The following is a 21928-nucleotide window of genomic DNA, read 5'->3' as shown; positions in this document are numbered from 1 at the left end:
TCCTATTACACTGACCAGTAAGTTTCAGTGGCTTTGGAACAATGGAAGCTAACCAGAGTACAGGAGTTTATCAGTTGACTTGCAATTGTGAAACTCACTTCTGAAGAGAACAGGGTAACACCATGTTGTCCTCAAGAATGAAATGAGAAGCCTAATTCTTCAATAGCCTCCATCTGATAACATCAGAAAGCTAAATTATATGTGAAAGACAGACAAACAATGGGGAACAAAAGGAGAAATGAAAATGTGTGTATTTCCTACATTTTCTATGTTGCTAAAATACGAGAAGAAACAAGATTTAAACATTAATGTGAATTTTTTTATAGTTTATATTTAGATGGAAGCAAGAAAACAAAAAAATGTACTTTTGGTGCCATGCTTTTATTTAAATGAAAGGAAAAAACTACAACTGTACCACATAAGTAGCAATGACAATATTTTACAGCACAGCATTTGAAAAAATATGGAAGCTATGCTCCATAGAAGTGGACAAGTAAGCACACAATACACTGTACATTTTTCAACAGTGCCCATTAAATCATAATTAAATAGCTGAATTTGGCTTTAAACAGCCAAATAATAAAAACTAACAGTCATACTAACATTAAAAAAAAAAAAAAAAGATTTCAGTAGCTATTATGACTGTTAGAATATGAAATTTTGCTCCAAAAACTAAGACGAGAGTTTGGCAATTCAGTCGTAGCAACAATAATAATACCCCTGATGAAAGCACCAGTGTGTTCTGAAAAGGTCAGTGATAAATACTGGCCTTTATGGAAACCCTCCTTTTTTTTTTTTTTTTTTTTTTTTTTTTTTTGTTGTTGTTGTTGTTGTTGTTCTTTTTTTAAACATGATCCCAACCAAAGATCCACTGTAATTAGAAAATTTGCAGGCTTAAAAAGGAAAAGCGTATCTAGCTTTACTTTTCCTGTATTAAGTAAAACTTTATACTGCGAGCAATGAAATTTTCAACTGCATTATTCACATTCTACTTTTAGACATTGCACAAATCTGTAACCTGTTGACAAATGTAAATTTCATAATACATTCAGATATATTTAAAATGACTCAAAGAATTCCTGTCATGTATTTAAGCTCACTTTGATTAGATTGATGCATGTGTCTTTATGGTGTTGCAAATCTTCAGTTAAATCATAGTACAGATTTTAGAAATAAAAAGCCTCCCATCATAAAACTTCTTTTGAAGTTTTTCACCACATGTGCATCAGTTAATTCCAACCTCCTGGTTTCTTGAATCACTGTATATTATACACAGTTTCATATTGTTATTCAAGATGTTCCTACAATGGTATTCGTAGGAACTGTCTAACAGGCAGAATGTGCAAACCCTCTTTCCCCCTTTTTAATATTATTTATATCCTATATACACAATATGTATACACTTGAAATATAAGAGTTACATATCCTGGTGATATACATGCAAACAGTAGGAATCAGCTAACCACAAATAGTTTTGAGCCACATACATATTAAACATGTATTTTAAAGTGTTTTTTCTTTTTTTACAGTTTTAACAAATATACATAAATATAAGAACATAAATTACAGTAAAACTGACAGCATTTTTGAGAAAATGTTTATAACCCAGATGCATTGATGCCTAAGGCCTTATAATAATTTAAAAAAGTACTGTTCTAAACTGCTTAATGACATCTCATTCCTGTGCATCTTTTATGTAAGTAAATGAGCACATCATAGTAGTGAGGCATAGTTTCTCTCAAAGCAGTTTAATGAGAGAAATATGAACATAGTTTTAGTCTCCCCATGAAACAGAATGGACTACATACTTATAGCACAATACTGTCTTATGTTAATGTAGTTGTCACAACACTGAAACAGAACAGAATCACAAATCATTCAAGTCTTTTCCTGAGAATGAGATTTTTTTTCCCCCAACAAATCCTCTGGTGTACATTATCAAAATAGCCACAGATTTAGGGGAGGCTTCAAGTTTGTAGTTTCTTTTTTTTCAGAACAGTGCTATGTTAAAAGCAAATTATAAGAGAAACAAACACTGAAACGGAATAGTGATCTATAAAATAAACACTGTTTTGAAATAAAATGCAGCCCTTTATAAATAATACTGAAATATGCCTAGAGTTTGTTTTTGTAAATGGTCATATTATAAATTTATTGAAATGTCATTTAGGTTTTTTTGCCATATGTATTTAAAATTGCTAGGTGTCACAAGACATCATCTGTTAGATCGTGTCAAGAAAACAATTTACTAAGACACACTGAAAATTCTTATCAGATGTCTGTCCCCTAGAAAACTGATTTCAGTCTGAGCTGGCAGATCCGAAGGCAGGAAGAACAGACAGTGGCCTGAATCTTAAAAATCAATGGGAATTAGACAGACGACTTCTGAAAGATCTGTGACTTAGTGAATTCTGTGATTCTTCTGAATATTTTTAGTGTTCTGTCAGGCAAACATCAGGGATCTAGTTCTGAATGTTTCACAAGTTCCTATTCCTTCCTTGGAGAAGCAGTACCTGACCATGTGCTTACCCTTCATCTGGAACAATGCAAAATAATGCACATTTGCTTAAACTGTTTTAGAGGTCTACCAAATCTTTTTACTTTGCATTTTAATGGTATTACGAACATGCACATGGTCAGTCATTACATCTCAGATGGTAACTTACTGAAACAGGAATAATTGCATCACCTAACTATACCCTGAGTTGTTAAATAATTCATTTGAAAGAAACTTCAAGCAGTTCAAAGGTTTTTTCTTTACTGTTTAGCTTATAAGCAACTCAGTACTATTTAATGGAAAAAGAATTATAAATACTCAGGGGAATGAATCTTGATTTTGTTACAGCACACAATAAGGATCTTGCAGAACAGACCCATTCAGCTGTTCTTCAGTGCCATACCACTTATCATTTAGTCTTTACTGTAAGTCAGTATGCAAAGTTCAACGGTATTGAGAATATTAAGAAGTATTTCTTTAGCGAAAGAAAAAAATATTTCAAGACAAACACAAATACAAACATATAAGGCAACAGATGTAAAAAAATGTAGTTTGAGTCACTCAAGAGGAACATTCAGTGCTTCAGTGTATCTAATCAAAATACAGAGCAAACATACTCTATATATTGTATTAGCACATACAAATCTCCACACAAGTCAAACATTTCTGTAATCACTCATAATTATTCACCTAAGTGATCATCTTCTGCACTCCTAAACACTGTGTTTACATTCCAGTTGGACATGATAATAGAACGTGGTGTCCAGTTTTAAGTTCTAAGAGTCTTGTTGGCAACTAGAAATCTATTTCCTATAGGCAGTAAAGATGAAGTGCAAGTTTATCATAATTGTCTGAAGCAAATTTTTTCCCATCTACTATGCCTTGGTGGGTAAAAGTTTCTTAGGAGTTACTGGTCTCTTCGTTTGCCACAAATGGCTGTGAATGGTAATTGCATCAACACTGGCAGACAAAGTTTTAGCAGGTATGTGGCTAAATTGCTTCCTGTCAGAGTTGTATTTATACAGTCCCTCTATCATTTTCTTTGTGATAGATTTGGGACCTATTCCTGTTAATTTATTGATTTCTTCAGTATCAGGGCAGTATGTATACAGAGATCTGAACTGGCAGCCTGAATCCCGGAACAAGATTAAGAAATTATTGGCATCGGATTTTTCCATTTCCTTTAAAAGAAAGAAAGAAAAAGATTCACAATATGAATTTTGCATTGTAGTTAGAAAACATTCAAAATCATTGGATTGTCATTTTGAATTTGTTTTCTACCAGAGCTGAAACTTATGTCTAACTCTGTCCACTAAAAGACCTTATTTTCAATCATTAGAATTTGCTAAGCTTCACCTATCTGAATTTTGATAAGGTAGCTATCTTTCTCAAGCAAAACCTTATTTATTTATACAATTTCAGATACACTTGTTTAGTTGTACCTCAAAACAGACATCCTAACAAATTTTTTGTAGACCAAATAAAAATTCTTTGATCCATTTCATCAAGCAGGTCTAATAGCTGCAAGTTGCAAGTATGGAAAAAGGAAATTTAGATATGTCTAGATGTGCCTGAAAGATCCTCCAGTGCTAAAATGGGGATTCAGTCATCCCTAAATCCATTGAAGTTTGGTCAAACCATAAAGTCAGTTGAAATGTATTAAGCAAAGGTTCTTCATCAGCTGAAATCTTCAGACTCCTATTCCACTCAACACAACTTCTATGGGACATGTGCCCTGAACATGTACAGCTTCTACCAAGTGACATATGCTGCATCCTAGAATTAAGCATGACCTTTTTACAGCTCTTCTTTCCTGGGATTTCTGGGGGTATTATGCTCCCAGTTACTTGAACTGAAAGAGGCTGTCTTGATTTCTCACTTGTTATTTCCAAAAAGTAGCTGGAAAGACAGAGAAGACAGCATCTAGACATGAAAGCAGAAGACTTATGAAGAGAAGAAAGGGCCAGAAATACTGTCGTGAAACTTATTCCAGAAAAGGAATGAAATCCAGATTCCAGGTACCTATGTTCTTTGATCTATTTAATCTGTCAAATTTGCCACAGCTGGTAAAAGGAACAGTCACATTACTCTCAACTCTCAGACTCTGTGTTACTCCTTTTGCATGGGAACACGCTGGTCTCTGTGTTCTCACCCTTACAATATTTGTGCATCTTTAGAAAGGTTTATACCAGTGTAAGAGAAAAGGCTGGAAGGCACCTTTCTGTAGCAGAAAGTCCTGAATTTGCCCTACTGCTTGGAAACTGAAGAAAAGCCTAGGAGGGATGTATTTCAGTTCTTTCTGTTCATGAGAGCTGTGCTTTGGTTCTAAAGATCCAAATCTGAGGATCTGTATGTATAAGATAGGTATTTTTAATGTTACAGAAAACAAGTTCGTGAGCAAATTATAAAAGTCTACACATTGAAGTTCCCACATTAAACAAGCAGTAACTATTAATTAACATGTCAATAAATTCAGCTTCCTGTGCTGCATGTACAATGTCACAGCTATTTCTACAGTACTGGAGAACCTTTCTGTCTGCCCAGCAAGCAAGTCACAGAAGTTACTCAAGCCTTTCACTAAGAGCTGGCGTAACCTGGGAAGATTCCTTTTGATATTTGCATTTCTACTTGAATGTCTTCCTAATGCCTGACTGTGGTTTGAGCTAGGTGTTTATGCTTTTAGGGGAGAAATACTCTTACCTCCAGTATCTTTTTCTTTTGACCTTCATTTACTTTTCCAGCCAAGCAGCAATGTGCCAGCGCATTCTGAATTATATACTTATTGGATTTAGCACTGGGTTCTTTGAAGAGCTTTGGTCCTATGGAGGAGGAATGACAAATCAGCTAAGTTAATAAGCCAAAAAAGAGTTTCTTTAAATGCTGTGAAGCACTTCTGGTATGGACCTTGGCATGCATAAAAATATAAATCCAGGAATAAAATAGAATTAGGCTAGAGACCACAAATTTCACAAACAAGTAAAATGTCGTTCTTTCAGCTGTTACTGAATTTGCTTACAAATGTGTCTTTCATTATTAAATCATTATTATTGGCTGTCTTGGTAAATCTGTTTTCTCTCACAGGACTTTTTCTGTGAACAACAAAACGTTTTGCATTCTCTAACTAAAATTTCAGTCATCCAGTGTCCTGGTTTCGGCTGGGATAGAGTTAATTTTCTTCCTAGTAGCAGGCATAGTGCTGTGTTTTGGATTTAGTAGAAGGATGTTGATAACACGCTGATGTTTTTGGTTGTTGCTGAGTACTGCTTATGCTAGTCAAGGACTTTTCAGCTTCCCATGCTCTGCCAGGTGCACAAGAAACTGGGAGGGGGCACAGCCAGAATAGTTGATCCAAACTGACCAAAGGGCTATTCCATACCATATGACGTCATGCTCAGTATATAAACTGGGGGGGGGGGGGGGGCGGGGTTGGCCGGGGAGCAGCGATTGCTGCTCGGGAACTGTCTGGGTATTGGTCGGCGGGTGGTGAGCAATTGCATTGTGCATCACTTGCTTTGTATATTATTATTATTATCATTATTATATTGTTACTATTATCATTACTATTTTGCCTTGTTTCAATTATTAAACTGTTCTTATCTCAACCCAGGAGTGTTTCTCACTCTTACTCCTCCGATTCTCTCCCCCATCCCACTGGGGTAGGGGGAGTGAGTGAGCGGCTGCGTGGTGCTTAGTTGCTGGCTGGGGCTAAACCACGACATCCAGGAGGGAGCAAATTCTTTCTTTTTCTTCATCTACATTTGTGATTTCAAGGGTGAGAAGTGTAACAATGAAGCTGTTGCAGTGCTTAGAGTAACTGCAGCCTGTCCACCTTGGAATTCCAAAAATGTTTTACCCAAAACCAGGGATAAAAAAATCTGGTTAGGTTATTCTGTCTGTAAAAAGACTTGATTCATCTGGTTGAAGGAGAAATCTCCTCTGTTTTAATTTCTGAAATATATGCATACTTGTGTCAGGACCATTTGAAAAAACCTACATGTAAGTACCCATTCCGAGACTTAGAAAGGAACATAATATACAAGCAATTACCAATTAAATTTAATATATCTCAGTTTGTCTATGCTTTGGGGAAAAAAGCCTAGAATCAACACAAAAAAGCTGTATGAAATCTGACTGAGTGAAGATATTAAAATGTGAAAAAAGCCTTCTGTTCAATTCCTAGGAACCGTATATTCCTTCATTTAAAAATAAGCTGTACATAATAATTGTTAAAAGATGATCTTCAGCGCTATGGGTCCTCATGAGAAAACTCAGCAAGACCACCCAAGCAAAGTCTCACTATCCCTCCTGTAATTTAATTTGACATGCACGTGGCACAAAGTGACACAAACTGACTGAAGTTTCATGATTTAAAAACACGTAAATACTTTCTGATTTTCAGAATGAACACTTTGTCTTTCCAGACTGTAGTCATTTCAGTGGAAAGGAGATAAGATTATTCTCAAAACAAACATTTGCCAGCACAGACAGAGCTAAGCAGGCCCATCAATCAAACCTGATCTCCCTAAAAGTTTACCGAAAATACCTAATGTTATTTTACTTTTTACCAAATAAAGCAGTATTAGGTGGGCAAAAATGGAGCTTTTATAATCCTGATGATGCAAGGTCTTTGCAATATCACGTGCTGTATATTTGGAGAAAAGGGATGGAGATACCATTATTATTTGATTAATAATATAATAAAGAATTAGAAGTCAGATTGTAAAGTTTTTAACAAACAACAAAGGATCTATTTGGAAACAAATCTGCAGAATATTTAAATTCACATTACCAAGCAGATTTTTTTCCTGTTGAAATTAGATTTTTGCTTTTTGTAACTCTATTCTAAATTGAGTTTAAATTTCAACTCTTTCTGCCTTGCTAGAGAGACTACTGAAGTGCACAGTGACCTGTGAGCCCAGTTGCTGCTCTGAGCCTAACTGCAGTTTATTCTGGTTATCACAAATGCTACTGGAGTAATTTAAAATTTTAACCTTGTATTATTACCATGTATTTTAAAGGAGGTGAAAGTAACATTTCTATGAAAGCATCCTCAATCAAGTCTTAGGAAACCAGATAAAGATAATTGAAAACTTTTGAGGCATAGAACCACTAACAGCCAGGTACTTTTCTGAATATTGTTCTCACTGACCTGTATATTCTGTAGCAGAGGCGACTGAAGAAGTTGTAGATGCATTTTCCCAATCTTTTTCTCCATTACGACTACCACAGCGACTTGGAGATAAGAATCCTTCCACAGACTCAGACCTAAACATTGCAATTTTTTTGTAATAGATTTTAAAATTAATGTTCACCAGAGAAGCCTTCTAATGTGAAAGGAAGGCAAACTGTATTAAGGTACAACACAATGATTTGAACTGTAGACTATAAACCTAAATGCACAATATTTACAGAAGAAATTAATGGATAACTGAGTTCATATTCAATATAAAGTATTTTGAGTGATGCAAGAAGTTAGTATTTAGGTGAAGTGGACGTTAGTAAGTTTTTGGGGCTATATCTGAGGGACAGAAACCTAATAGATATTCTAGGCTGTGGAAATGTTATTACTAAGTCGGAATTCAGGTTACTTTTACATTGGTACTAGCAAAAGAGTGTTATCTCATGTAGCAAACAAGTCAGTTCTTGATAGAATGATGAATGTGAAGTAAAAATTTAGTTCATTTATGCTTATCATTACAACAATTGGCAGTGAGAACTGCTGTATCTAAGACAGCAAAACAATTTCCTTTCTAATTTTTGTTTTCACAAACAGTAACTTCTGGTGCTGTAATTCTTTAGGCTGTATCTTTACTCAAATGTGAATAGTTTTGCATTTAAAGGTCTGAGCAAGACTGTCATGTTTTCTTAAATTATTACAAGATACTTAAAATTTTTTTGATTGTGGCTGCTGCAAATGCCAGTCAAATTTTCAGCTTGGAATGAAACGTTTTCTAAGTGAGAAGAAAGGCACTACTAGCAAAGAATAAGGAAAAAAAGTGGTATAATAAAATTTATCTGCATACCAATGTCCAATAAAATCAGAAATAGATGAAATTCAACTTATAATATATCCTACACCTTTTGTGATTAGCACCTGCATGAAGGAGACCTCAAAGGTATCACTGAAATTCAGTGTGATCATCAAAAGACAATTCTGATGTGAGGAAATGGTGAAAGTATGGGTCTGGAAAGATACTGAAAATTCTCTCAACTCCGTTATTTTCAGCAATTTGTACTGAATTTTATCATATTTTAAAAGTCTCAACCCCCTAAATCAAATCCAAAGCCAGAGGAAGATGTACTGTTCATTACAAGCATAATACAGTAGTGTACAACTAAAACTATATAGATGGGGACCATCTCCTGTAAAGTCTGTGTAGATAAGCAACATCAAGCCTTTTCTAGTAGCTAATATAGCTGGAAGAAATCCCCCTCTCAATTAAAACTGATAATTTTTAAGAGATGACAAGAGCTGTTAGGGTACTTGCACCATTTTATTAAAGTTTCTTATGTAATAACCAGCAAGTCAGTTCTCAAGACATCAAGGAAATTGAAAAGTCAGCTGAAACCAGCTGCAGGCATGTCAGCAGTGATGAAAACATGATGTGATATTGTAACATGTAGTACTCCTTATCAAACCCCTTTTCCTAGTTTGCTTTTCTTTCCTACTTTTCTATACAAAAAAATAGTATTTCTCTGAACATAATTACGTAGTTACACAGAAATAATAATTTTCCTCTGAATGATAATACAGATTTTGTATATAAAATTAAGATTTTTCTGTTATTTTTAGCTCTTTTTTATTTCATTTTCAGGTGATTTTTAATGCAAAATAAATTCTGGTGTTTGGAAAATACTGAAGTCCTAGTGAACATTTAATACTTCCCTGTATGACTGCTAAGGGAAAAAAAAAAAAAACAGAAAAGAAGCTTCTGTGTTAAAAAAAGAGCAGAAGCTATGCAGCTGCACATAGCATACAGGTTTAATAAAATATCCACAAGTTGAGACTTAAATACAAGCAGGTGAATTAAAGAGGCTGTGTGAACAGCATTTTGTTTTGACCTGATTTATAGCTGCCCAACTGGTTTACTTGGTAAAATTTGTGAAACAAATGATCATGGCTTGGTTCCCTAATGCCTGACAGTGGAAACAATCAATGTCTCAAATCAGGAAATCATACCTGTTCTTGGAGTACACAATATATATATGACCTCTTTAAAATTCATGCTAGTTTTACATAGCTGATTATCAAATTTTATTAAATGAAATGGTTATTTTAGCTTTACCTTGGTGTTCTCTTGCCTGACTGCACACTCTCATTGTCCCCTGTATTCAGCGATGCCAATGAAAGACTAGATACTGAAAAAACACGATAAAGCTGTGAACCTGGATAAAAACAAAGTTAAGGCTTATAAACCTATGCAAATAGTAGAGTCTGTTCATTATAGCCAACACCAGCATCAGAAAGTCGGTAAGAACTTGTATATACGAGACTCTTACACCCATACATGATATACCTGCATGCATATGTGGTGCACTTCATCTAAACACTTGCTGACACCCAGCCATTTGCAGCCGCCTGGGATGGTCTCAGACTAAGCACTAATGTGAAGCATGGACGTGGGAATATTGGCACTATGCAAACCAAAGAATGCAATCAAAGTTAATAAGTCCTCATGAAAGAGGGATTAAGAGACTTAATTTAAAGCTTGGGATGGATTCTTAGAAGGTGTTAAAGGTGTTAACGGAATACTTTAAATTACATTGGAAGATGGAGAGAAGCAGCTAGAGAAAATGCAGCAGAATAACAAGGCTATCCGATGCTGTAACAAAAAGGAGCACTGAGCAGTCTGGTTCCTTTTTTCTAATTCTAAATTGGCAATACTTCTTCCAATCATTAATGTAGTTATGTGATATCTAAAAGAATGCTAAATTGTTCCACATGATTAGTAGTGCTATGTTCTTAACTCTACATGCAGTAGGTAAGTGAGCGAAATAGAAAAAAACATGGAACATAAAAGTAACTTTTTTATTTTAATTTTGTCTGTATTAAGCAGGAGTTTAAGTACTCTTACCTTATAATCACCGTTTTTTTTAATCAATCTCTTATCTCCCAACTTTTATTCATTCTTAGCTCTACAGGTGCAAGAAGAGATTAGTGAAGAATACATGGCTGTGTATGCAACTTGCAACACACGTTAGTGCTTCCACTGGGTTTTCATACAGTTAACCTTTTTGTTTGTTGATATATGCATGCATGCATAGCAGGTAAGCGACATTCATCTTTTCATTTCTATTGGTAAATCTTACTTTCCAGTTTGGTCACGTGCAGCTTCAATTTGGCACAAGACACTAATAAATGCACGTGCTTGTTAGTACCAAAAAACAAGCTGGTGTTTTAGCATGAACAGACTCTTTTTCCACATGAACATTTATTACCTGGTGGACCTTTGATCGGTGTCTTGGGTGATTCAATATGATCTCTATGAATAGATTTTGGACGTGGCTTTTTTTGTTTGATTGAGAGGGAACGTGGCTTTATGACAGTATCCATTTCTTCCATAAGCTTTAGTTGTTTCCTTCTCATATATTCCTGTTTAATAAATTCTCGCCGTGCTCGTTCATCCTCCTTCTTCTGACGTTCTTCTTCTGTTCTGCGTCTAAAAAAACAAATAAATTCAGCAGTAGAAGCTTTCCAAATTAACAGTTTTAGCTAGCACAATGAGGACAACAGAGGCATCAGATTTTTTGGAACTTCAGAGTTCTCGGACATCAGTAAGAACTTGCCTTTTTTACAATTTTCAGACAGTTTAAACTTTTTGGGATACTGTTACTAGTAAAATCAAAACCATGTTTATTAGCTTGACTGCTGTAACTGAGTGAGCATTGTGCATTTGTGCAGAAAGTGCCACGCTCTCCCTCAGAATATAAAGTACAGAGCAGGGTAGTGCTGTAAGGAGCTTCACTCAGGCCAGCAGGGCTCATATGCTGATTTTGCAGGACCGGCTGGCATGTGTCTTCAAGCTGGGCTCCTCAGCACATCTGGCTCTAGAATTAAATATCTTGGATATCAAGATGCAATTTTTTGACATGGACGTTACACTTTTAACTAAACCAGACATTTTTACATTCACTGTTACTGATAATTTGGATCAGGACATGTAGTTTTACCTTGTCTCTTCCTTCTTATGTTCTAGTTCTGCTTCCAGCTGCTGCTTTCGAAGCAGAGTCTCTCTCTCCCTTCTCAAACGCTTCTCCAATAATGCTGCTCGTTTCATTGCCATATCATTTTCTGCCTTTTGATCATCCTAGCAGCAACAGTATTTGAAGGAAAACGACCCAAAAACATTAAGATCTCTGAATTCAGCAATTGATTTTGCTAAGTCATTAGACGCTTAATTCTGTACACTGGCTTGCAATATCCTAACGTATTTTGCAGTATTTGAAATAAGTTGATTTTAAAATACTTTTCTTAAGACTACTAAAAACTTTTCATAAAGGAATTTTTCCTTCCTAAGTCAAACATAAAATTCAACACTGATATGAGAAAATTTGCTAAGTGAAATATTTTAGTTTAGAGTCAGATCCCACACTGCCTAGACTTCTGTATTCGGCTTTGGAAGTATGGAGACAAAGGTAATTTATCACAAAAAGCAATAACCATGCAGCATATAGAAGTAACTTCTGCTGATCAAACCAGGTGTTTTGTTGGAACTGAGGAATGCTTCCAGACAAGCAAGGCGCATCTCAGATACGTGACACAAGATTTTGCAGTATTCCAAGATGGAAATTCAAAATCTTGATGGCTTCCAGTGTCTAGACCACTCTCTTACAGTGTGCCTTATAGTTAAAAGCCTGTCTGAATATAACTCTTTAATAAGACAACAGGGAGTGCTCCCAAATACCAACTTCAAAAGGGAGCCTTGGAAGACTCTACCTTCTTAGCCAGCCAAGAGAGGGAAAAAGGCTCTGCAAAGTGCAACTCAGAGATGTTCAACTTTTTAAAGAATGCAGACTGCTATGTACTTCAAAAACTTTTAGTTAAATTTGCGGGTGGGATGGGGAAGTGAGGGTGAGATGTGAGCATGCTGAGGTCACGAAAGCTTATGTTAAAAATAAATCTAAATTCAGCATGCATCTTTCTCACCAAAAACTCCAAGCACTCTTCCACAACTATTAATGGAAAGGGATACTCTGACATGCTCAGAACTGCAGTATGGTAGAATCTCACCACTCTTACAATGCCAAGTTAATCATTAAGTGCAAAAGATATGCTTGTACATTTAGAGTTGCAGAACCATCTGCTTTGACTTCAGTGGAAAGTCACCACTGAAATCCATATCTGAATTAACAAGTTCCCTTTCAAAGGAAGTTTAATAGCAGAATACACATCCACATTAGAGAATACACATTAGAGAATACACATTCTCTTACCTTAAAAAAGAATCCACAACACACTTTCTGGTCATCCTCAAATTGTTCTCTATCACTCTCACCTTCATATTTCTCAACAGATACTTCATTTTTTTCTGGTGGCTTCAAATCCGATAGGGAAACTTCAATTAAGTTAGCTGTTTTGGGAGCTGGTGTTGGTAAAATTGGTTGGCTTAGCTGATCTTCATTTGGGGTGAGGCAGACAGTTTCTGTGATAGGCTGAGATAATACTTCAGAAACATTAGATTCAATAGGCTTGATCTCCTTTTCCTCTAACTTCTGTTCACACTGTTTCAGCAATTTTGGTCCTCCTTCTTTTGCTACCTCTTCTGTAGGCTTGACTTCCTTCAAAAGATTTCCCTTTAACTGAGGTTCACCTATATGTTCACCATCATCTCCAAAGCAAACAAATGATCTAGTCTGAATAGGAACCTGACTTGGAGAAAATCTCCTCAAACGGGGAAGACTATCCACAGACCGCGGGGCAGTCAAGGTACGATTTAGAGGTGTTATTTTCAGTTCATTTGGCCTAGGAGTCCTTTGCATTTTAATGTGAAAAGAGGCATTCTTCCTGTTGGAAGACTGTGGAGATTGATGTGTAGAGCGAGGAGATTCCTGTGAGAAAGGTGCAATGGGAGATGGAGTTCCCATTTGCCTTGATGAAGACTTAAAGTCCCGAATCTGCTTCTGAGGAGAAGGCTGAGGAGGAGAAATAACCCAAGCCTGTTGCTCTCTCATCTGCATCAACATCTCCTGTTGAAGGGACAGACGTTGCATTTCTTGTTGTAGAAAGTGTAGGGAAGAGTTTAGTTTTTCAATAGATTTTGTATATTCTAAGATATCTCCTTCATTGAAATTTTCTTCCGAGGGGCTTGCTAAATTCCATTGCTTTTCACCATCCATAGGAGTAGCAGGAGATTTTATCCATTTGCTATGAGAATTTTCAGGATTTTCTTTTATTAATTCTGAAGTCTTACTAGTTTGTTCATCTGATTTTTTAATGTCTTTTTCTTTCAACCGATTACTGTCAGTGAACACCTTCTCATCTTCAGCTCCTGCTGCTTCTTCTCGGAGAGGTGATACTCCATCACCTTTCTTCTTCACAACATTAAGAAATGCTGTCCTTCCCATTTTCTGCCGCTGCTTTGTGAATGCAGCTTCAACTTTCTTCTTCTGTGCTTCAATGGCTCGCCTCTTTTCCTCTAGCTTCATCCTAAGATGTACCATTTCAGAAGCCAGTAACTGTGTAGTGTCTCTTCCTTGAGGAACAGATGCCTCCTCAGGAATATGAGTCCAAGCAACCACATGAGGGATGTTCAGCTCAGAACCTTCTGGTGTGGTTTTCTGAGAACTGCTTCCACTGCTTCTACTATCTGTGTGATTCAACTTCCTGAATTTCTGCTCTGCAAAGCTTGTCATTTTAACCCCCGAACTTGAAGAAGCACTGCTGCCTGCCTGTGATTTAGTACTTACTGAGCTGGGACAGGGACTTAATTGATCTCTGTGATTGCTAGCTCGCATGTCATAATCCTGGAGAAATTTAGATGGTTCTTCCATGTCAGAGTCCATGCTTACAGTATAATCTCTCAAAGAAGAATCCTCATCCATCGTCTCTGGAATATCTTCTGAAGGAACATGTATTCCGGTATCTACTTCTGTATTGTCAGTCACAGGACTTAGAGCACCTTTTGTGTCTGTAATTGTATCAGGGGTAGACTGATTTGGTTTAATGTTTGAATTCAAGATGCTCATTTCCTGATTGTGAAGAAAGAACCCATTTGTGATTTGGTCTGGTTGGATAACTCTGGGAGATTTTTCAGTGTCATGAATTATCTGCAAAGCCTCTTCAATGCTTGGTGTCTCAATCTGATTGCCAAAATCATCCAGAACTGCCCTATTTTGCAGAGCTCCATTTGGAAACCTGTAGTGGCTGCTCTCATTGGCATTTTTTTGATTTGTGTTAGGAGACTGATTGGCCTTTGTGTCTTTATGAGCTACTGTGTCCTTTTCCTCTTCAATATCTTGATTTTCCTCTTCTCCATTTACTGGTTTGAAGGACAGATTTTTTCTAATATGCTTCGGCATGCGGTTGGTGTTTAGTGTAAGGCCTTCATTGCTCACAGATCTAGTAATTCCTCTGTCTGGAGTAGATACTGGAATGCTTTTTTCTTTGTCAAAAGAAATGTCAAATGAAACTCCATGTAACGATGACCTAACAGAGATTAGAATAAAGGAAATAACTGAGCAACTCATGACTAATAATGAAATAGTCACATTTGATTTTAAAATTATTTTAAGATTCTAGTATTAAAGACACTGTTAAGGTGCACTGTATTTTGCCTAGCTTCAAATATAACATAATAAATACATAATTATACACATATTTTATATCCATTTAATAAATAGATATAATAAATTAAAATGTACAATAAATTAGAATATAACAACATTTTCTTTAGAGATAGCAAATACTTTTTATTACTTTGGAATAAATTCTAGGCACTTTAGGAAAATAGGAATTGCCATAGTAGATCAGAAGGAAGGTGTGAAAAGACACACAATTTACACTTACTGAATAACCTACCACTATAACTCTTACCATTTTAACTTCAGTTTACACCCTACAAATCAAGAGTTTATGACTGGTCTAACTGAAAAACAAAACATTCAGACTGACTGCTCTTACTATCCACAAAATAGTACAAATTTAAATACTACTGAGCTCATTAGCCATGTGACTCTTACCACTTTTATTTGATTGCGATGAGTAAATGTGAACATATTTAATGTCAACAATTCAAACATCACAGATATACCTCATTTCAATGTAAAAAAAAAAAGATGATTTATTTCTGAAGTTTGTTTCCTATTACTGAGTTCTTAATCCATGATACAGTTTTCGCTTTCTTTGTTGCTTACAAGAACTCTTATTACAGGATTCTGAAAATCCAAACTACAATGGAGCACTTGTTACTATTTATGACCAATACATAATCATTTTTTAACCAACTCATATGGTAAGACTACTTACCTTTTTTCTTTGGGCCATGTCCCTACATACCCATCTACATAAGACATTGATGTGGACCTTCTGATGACTCCTAAGTGAAATTAAAATAGAACCCAAAGTAACTGCTATGAAAAAAGATTTTAACATCACCTTCTGTTGCTTTAACAAATTAGTTTGCTTCACTACTTAGAACACTGCAACGGCAAAAAAGTGTTTTTATATTGAGAATACAAGTAGAGCAACTGAGTCAATTTCATCCTGAATACATATTACACCCCTCATCTCTCAAAGAATTTACTATTGAGTAAAATATACTACAAATACTACTAAAATATACTACAAATACTTGTAAGCCATATTCCACATAATCAAAACAGAAGTCAAATTAAAAAAATATACACAATATAAGAGGTACAAACACAAACTTCCCATTTGTACATTTCATAAGTTACAGAACTTATTCATTAGCCTTTCACGTAAAGCTCTCCCGGCAATTTCTGCATAAATAATGTTTGAATAAATATAAGCAAGATAGCAATTTACTTAGAAGAAGACACCTTGTCTCACTGCCTCTTCCACCCATTTGTAAATTGTTACCTGGAACAGACGAATAAGGCTGCTGGGGTGTATGCAGTTGGTGAGATGGTGTGTAAGTTGGACTTTCCAATCTATAAGGAAAGAGACATTAACTTAGAAGTAATACATCAAAAGCCACATTACAAAAGGGCAACCAGACTTCATGTCCTGGGCCAACACAAAAACAGATTTATTTTTTGTGACAGGGAGGAAAGTGAGGTGTAATTCTCTTCCTGAAATATTAATTTATTAACTAAAAAGAGAACACTGTTATTACCTTTAACTGGACACAAAGAGGAAATGGCCTCAAGTTGCACCAGAAGAGGTTTAGATTGGGTATTAGGAAAAATTTCCTCACCAAAAGGGCTGTCAAGCATTGCAACAGGCTGCCCAGGGAAGTGGTTGAGTCCCCATCCCTGGAGGTATTTAAAAGACGTGTAGATGTGGTGCTTAGGGACATGGTTTAGTGGTGGACTTGGCAGTGCTAGATTAATGGTTGGACTTGATGATCTTAAAGGTCTTTTCCAACCTAAACCATTCTATGGTTGTATAAAAGTTAAAAAGGTATTTCTCCTTCACAAAGGGCCACAGAGCAGCATTAGTTAACATACTTGTCCCCTGATTTATTTCGTGTAAATGTCATTATTAGAAGATTCTCATTTTTAGGTTTGATTTTAGCAAAAAACCCAAATATAAACATGAACAAAATGAGGCAGTTCCTACTGGCCTCAAAACTGAGTGACTGCAGCTAATATCACATACTTTTCATGCCTCTCTCTTTTCAATTGCTTCGTCTGAAGCTTCTACTTTGTGTCTGGACTGCAATATGCACTAGAAGTGGATAAAGCAGACTCTGTGATAGACATGACTTTTTAATACAAAAAATATATTCCCTATTAGAACAGTAATTACAAAGATTTCCTCCGCTTCTACTTACAACAGATAACTTTTTTTTGGTTCATAGAGAAAGTCTGTAATAGACTAGCTGTGTTAATCCAGAACAGGATTAACATAATTCAGTGTTTTGATCAAGGTGCTTCTTCAGGATCAGAACAAAGACACATGCATAGACACACATGCATTTGTATGTAAAACACTTCTTTAGAAGCCAGACTTCAAAACCATGCTGGATTAAATCCTTTCATGTTTTGAATTTTATTCACTGAGTTGAAGAGCACACTCCCAAACTCCCTTTTTTCAATCAGTAATTTTCAAAATATTTGTTTAGTGCTTTTTATAGTTTATAGATTGTATGCTGTAGAAATGTTTCTAAATAATATTTGTAGGAAGAATATTCACATCAATTTAAAAAAAAATTGTTGTTTTACAATCTACAAAAACATCTTTCATAAGTATATATTAAATTATTCAAAATAGGTTCTCATAAATTCCTGATTTTTTGTTAATAACACTACACACTAGCTACATGACATATCTGTTTTAAATGGCATTTGATATTTCTGTGAAAATTTTAAAATCATAGATATCAGAAGTCATCTTAAAAGAAAAGCATGCTTTCAAAATTTCACCCAGCAGCCTATGAAAATTTGCTACCACAAAAAAATCTATACACTTCATTTTCCTTCAAGACAAAACTGATTCTGGCACCATGACTGTGGTTCCATGGCAACCTCAGACATCGTAACTGCTTGCTGCCACAGTCCCACTCTCTCCTCTGCGCTGGATCTGGCTCTGCATCCGATCCCCTGAGTCATTTGAACAAGTTAAGCCAGCAGAAAAACAATCACTTTTTCTAACTGGGTTAGTTTTTTCTGTCTTTGTGCACTGAAATGACAATGTCAAACACTCAAGGGGACAGGAATGTGCAGTCGGGACAAGGATGAAAGCCAGGACCATGACATCCTGCAGTCAGGTCTGTTTTGCCAGGGAACCTGCAGCCTGCGTGTTAGATTCCTGCCACCTGAGACAGCTTCTTAGGCCCTTCCTTTGTCCTACAGTGTAGCAAAGTATCATCAAGTTGGATGAAGTTTACTGGTTTACGAGGAAAGATATAGCTCATTCTCATGGATTGCTCTCATAATACTCCAACACAAAACCATATCCATCACTTGTAGAGACACTAAGACAGTGTTGTGATGAGCTAGTACAATATGCAATCCACCACCCATAAGGGGTTCACAATGATTTTTACTATATCTTGGAACATGTCTGAGGAAACATGAGCGATATTACAAAACACATTGGTGGCAACTTACAGACTTGATAGTTAAATTTGGAATGGTAATGGCACTAAGAAATCTAAACGCTTTTCTAAACGTTTATAAATTGAATTCAGATGCTTTTTGTAAAACTTCCAATCAGTCCTCTTCAGTTTAGAGGAAGAAACCATCTGCATAAAGTGTACACATTTAGAGAAAAGGTAGATTTATTTGAATGAAAAAGATACTATGTTACTGACAGAATTTGTCAGAGCTGTGATAAATGCATGGTTAATGGCTTCAGCTGTGGGTATTTTTTTTTTTTTTTTACAGAGTCAAGGCTACAGATAGACTTCTTTTGTGTTGTCCAGTATTAATCTAGTAACCTTCTTCATATTTAACGAAAATCTTCTCCACAGTGACTACTACAACACAAGAATAAGTATGGCACAGAACTCTGCGTTTCTTTAGTCTAATTTGTCTTTAAGTGTAACTGACATATGATTTACTATCTTCATAGAACTTCCAGAAGATAAGTCACTGAAGTTTTGTTCATGAAGGGCTCTAAAAGGGGGACATCACGTTAGAAGCCAAATAGAAATAGTGATTTTTTCTGCAAACCTTTCTTTGTTCTGTATGGCAGTCATAGTTACAAGCTGTTTGCTGGACTGCTTGCAATGGCTTTGCAAGGTGCGAATGGCCTTGGGAACCCCTGTTCCAAAAGACACGTTCAAAACTACTGTTTCTTGTTCTCCTGGCTTATATGCTCAGTTTACACTAAAATAACTTAATTGTCTATACGGGAAACACTTCAGATACACACAGGAAAGAGATTCAGAATCACAGCATGTAATGATAGTAAGAAGTATTACTCCCTGATTAAAGTCAACATAGATTCCTAAAAACTAAAAAACCAAAAAACCCGAAAACCACAACCCACAAACCAATGAAACACCCCACCCAAAAACAACAGAAAAAGCTGAACAGGGTTGGCAACCAACAATTTGCTGAATATCCAATTAAAATGCTAATTTTATCCTTCTCCTCTGTGTCAGTTCAGACACAATCAATAAACCTTTGCCCCCAAATTATAAATATAATGCAATACTACCCCTCATCCACTATGTTCAGATCAGATCTCTGGGAGGCTTTCTTTACCCTTTAAAAAGAAAGGTTAAAAAGAAGGCCTAACGTGCAATTTCTGCCTCTTATCAAATGTGAGATCAGCTAGGGAACACAAGAGAAACAGGATGTTTTTATATTGCTTCCAAATCTGTAACAGTAATACTAAAAAAAAATGTTTCACATACATTTACAAAAATTACAAATAATGCAAAACATATTTAATAAAGCAGTTAGCTTTCCATTCTTGTTGCTCACAAGAGTTGGGAAGTTCATCATAGCATAAGTATCTATTTTTTACCTATTTGACCTTCATGGTACTTAAGTAATGTAATCAGACCAAACTAAAACCATCACACTTTTTTTTGCCATTATCTTAGTTTACTTTCTTTACCATTTTTGGAAAATTTGCTGTGAATTCTGGAAAAATAGCTCTTTCAGAGCAGACTTGGTCAGCAGCCCCACATGAAACTGAATAGGACAAGGAGGCCATGTGACACTTCTCTGCTGAATTTTAAGGGTTGTTTTGGAAGCTGGTAAGACAACAGTGCACTGTCCAAGTGGCAAACATGAGCTGTACAAACGTGAACGTGTTGCCTGCCATGCAATGGGGCAGTGGGGGAAATAGCTGAACTATGGGATCTTCCACAAAATTCTACAGATTACATTTGGTAACTCAATCCTTGAGTATTGCAAAAAAGCAACAAAACTAAAGAAAAAAAAAAAAAACCTGTGTGTGATTTTGAATAGAAAGGAGAAGACTGTGAAACAGTATTAGTGATTCTCTGACATTACCTGGCTACGAAGTCAGAACCAGATGGGCTATCCACATAATTTCTTCTGTTAGCATTCAAGCTGTGAGCAGAAGCTGCATCTTTTGTTGGTTCAGCTGCCAGGAAGAAAAAAGCTCAAGTTATTATCATTTAATATTTAGTTAAAATCCATAGTAGAAAAGCTGTCTGAAATAATCAGAAGTAATAATTTCCAAAGATTTAAAGAATTTGCATTGGTTCCATTACATAGATTAAAACCCAATTACTTCCTTTCAGCTTTACCTCCTCCAAAGTTCCCATACCGGCACTAAGGGAATGGACAATGACAAAAATGACTCGAAAAGGCAAGGGAAGAAACAATAATTTTTAAAAAACTGAAAAAGAGCTACAAAAGTAAAAGCAAGAAATCTTTTTAGCAAAAATATTCTTCTGGAAGAAATTTTTCTGCTAAAAATTTTTTCCCCAAACCCTTAGACTGACTTTTCAGCTAGAAAATAGTATTTTGGTCATATCCTAAGTTAGTTAGCAATATTTAAAAGATTTACATCAGATTTGTATGTGCTATAAAGCATATAAATAAAAAAGGTATAAAAGCCACACGATGAAAATCTCTTCGTAGCTCTTGGAGAGACAATCACAGCACTACCATATGAATGTTTAAGTTACTATGACTATACTCATTAACAGATCTCAAGACCTACCTCAGAGGTGGATTTTTAAATTTGAGAATTTACTAATCAAAGACTGTGCCTTCGCACCCAGATACAAAATGCAATTTTACAATTAACTATCTGTCCACTTTCTCCAGATTTATGTTCCTTTCTCTTGGTATCTTCTCAGCAATACAAGCTCTTCAGGCTAAATTCTGTTCTTGGCTCCTTATTATGTTTGTAATCCCTGCATGGGCATAAATGGATTCTAGGCTTGTTTAGGTCAGGAAAATTTGCAAGTGATTATACCACAACAGTTTAAATGAGTTTTTGGTAATAGACAACAAAATCTAATTATGATTTATGAGATGAGAGGAAGATTAACATGAGGAAAGAGTACTTTGCCGCTTCTTTAAGGGGGCTGTACACCACCAAATCCTGTTAACTAAAATATTCACTGTATTTGTGAACACAATGGCAATCTGTACACATACATATTAAAAACATGCATATCAAAACTGATCCTTAATATAATTACCTTGGGGATGCCCCACAACACGAGGTTGTACAAATGATGGCTTCACCACTTCAAACCACCAGAACAATTCTGCCATGAACACCATGTAGTTGCTCTACCAAAAAAAAAAAAAAAAAAAAAGTTAAAACACAGCCCTGCAAATAGATTAAGCAGCATTCGGGATACGCGT

General features: G+C 35.8%; 1 protein-coding gene across 1 annotated transcript in view; it reads right to left on the bottom strand.

The window, feature by feature from the left end:
- Nucleotides 1-2077: 2077 nt before the first annotated feature.
- Nucleotides 2078-21928, bottom strand: part of CAMSAP2 (calmodulin regulated spectrin associated protein family member 2) — a 95310-nt gene continuing 75459 nt past the window's right edge. The window contains 11 exon segments of the mRNA XM_075710372.1: nucleotides 2078-3678; nucleotides 5198-5316; nucleotides 7647-7762; nucleotides 9784-9856; nucleotides 10937-11157; nucleotides 11669-11805; nucleotides 12932-15143; nucleotides 15963-16032; nucleotides 16539-16609; nucleotides 20594-20687; nucleotides 21760-21853. Coding sequence (XP_075566487.1) covers nucleotides 3373-3678; nucleotides 5198-5316; nucleotides 7647-7762; nucleotides 9784-9856; nucleotides 10937-11157; nucleotides 11669-11805; nucleotides 12932-15143; nucleotides 15963-16032; nucleotides 16539-16609; nucleotides 20594-20687; nucleotides 21760-21853 — 3513 coding nt within the window. The 3' untranslated portion in view covers nucleotides 2078-3372.

The sequence above is a fragment of the Pelecanus crispus genome, chromosome 5 (genome assembly GCF_030463565.1).
Source record: "Pelecanus crispus isolate bPelCri1 chromosome 5, bPelCri1.pri, whole genome shotgun sequence".
Lineage (NCBI taxonomy): Eukaryota > Metazoa > Chordata > Aves > Pelecaniformes > Pelecanidae > Pelecanus > Pelecanus crispus.
Note: the sequence above shows the minus strand (reverse complement) of the source record. Positions and strands in the feature narration are given on the sequence as shown.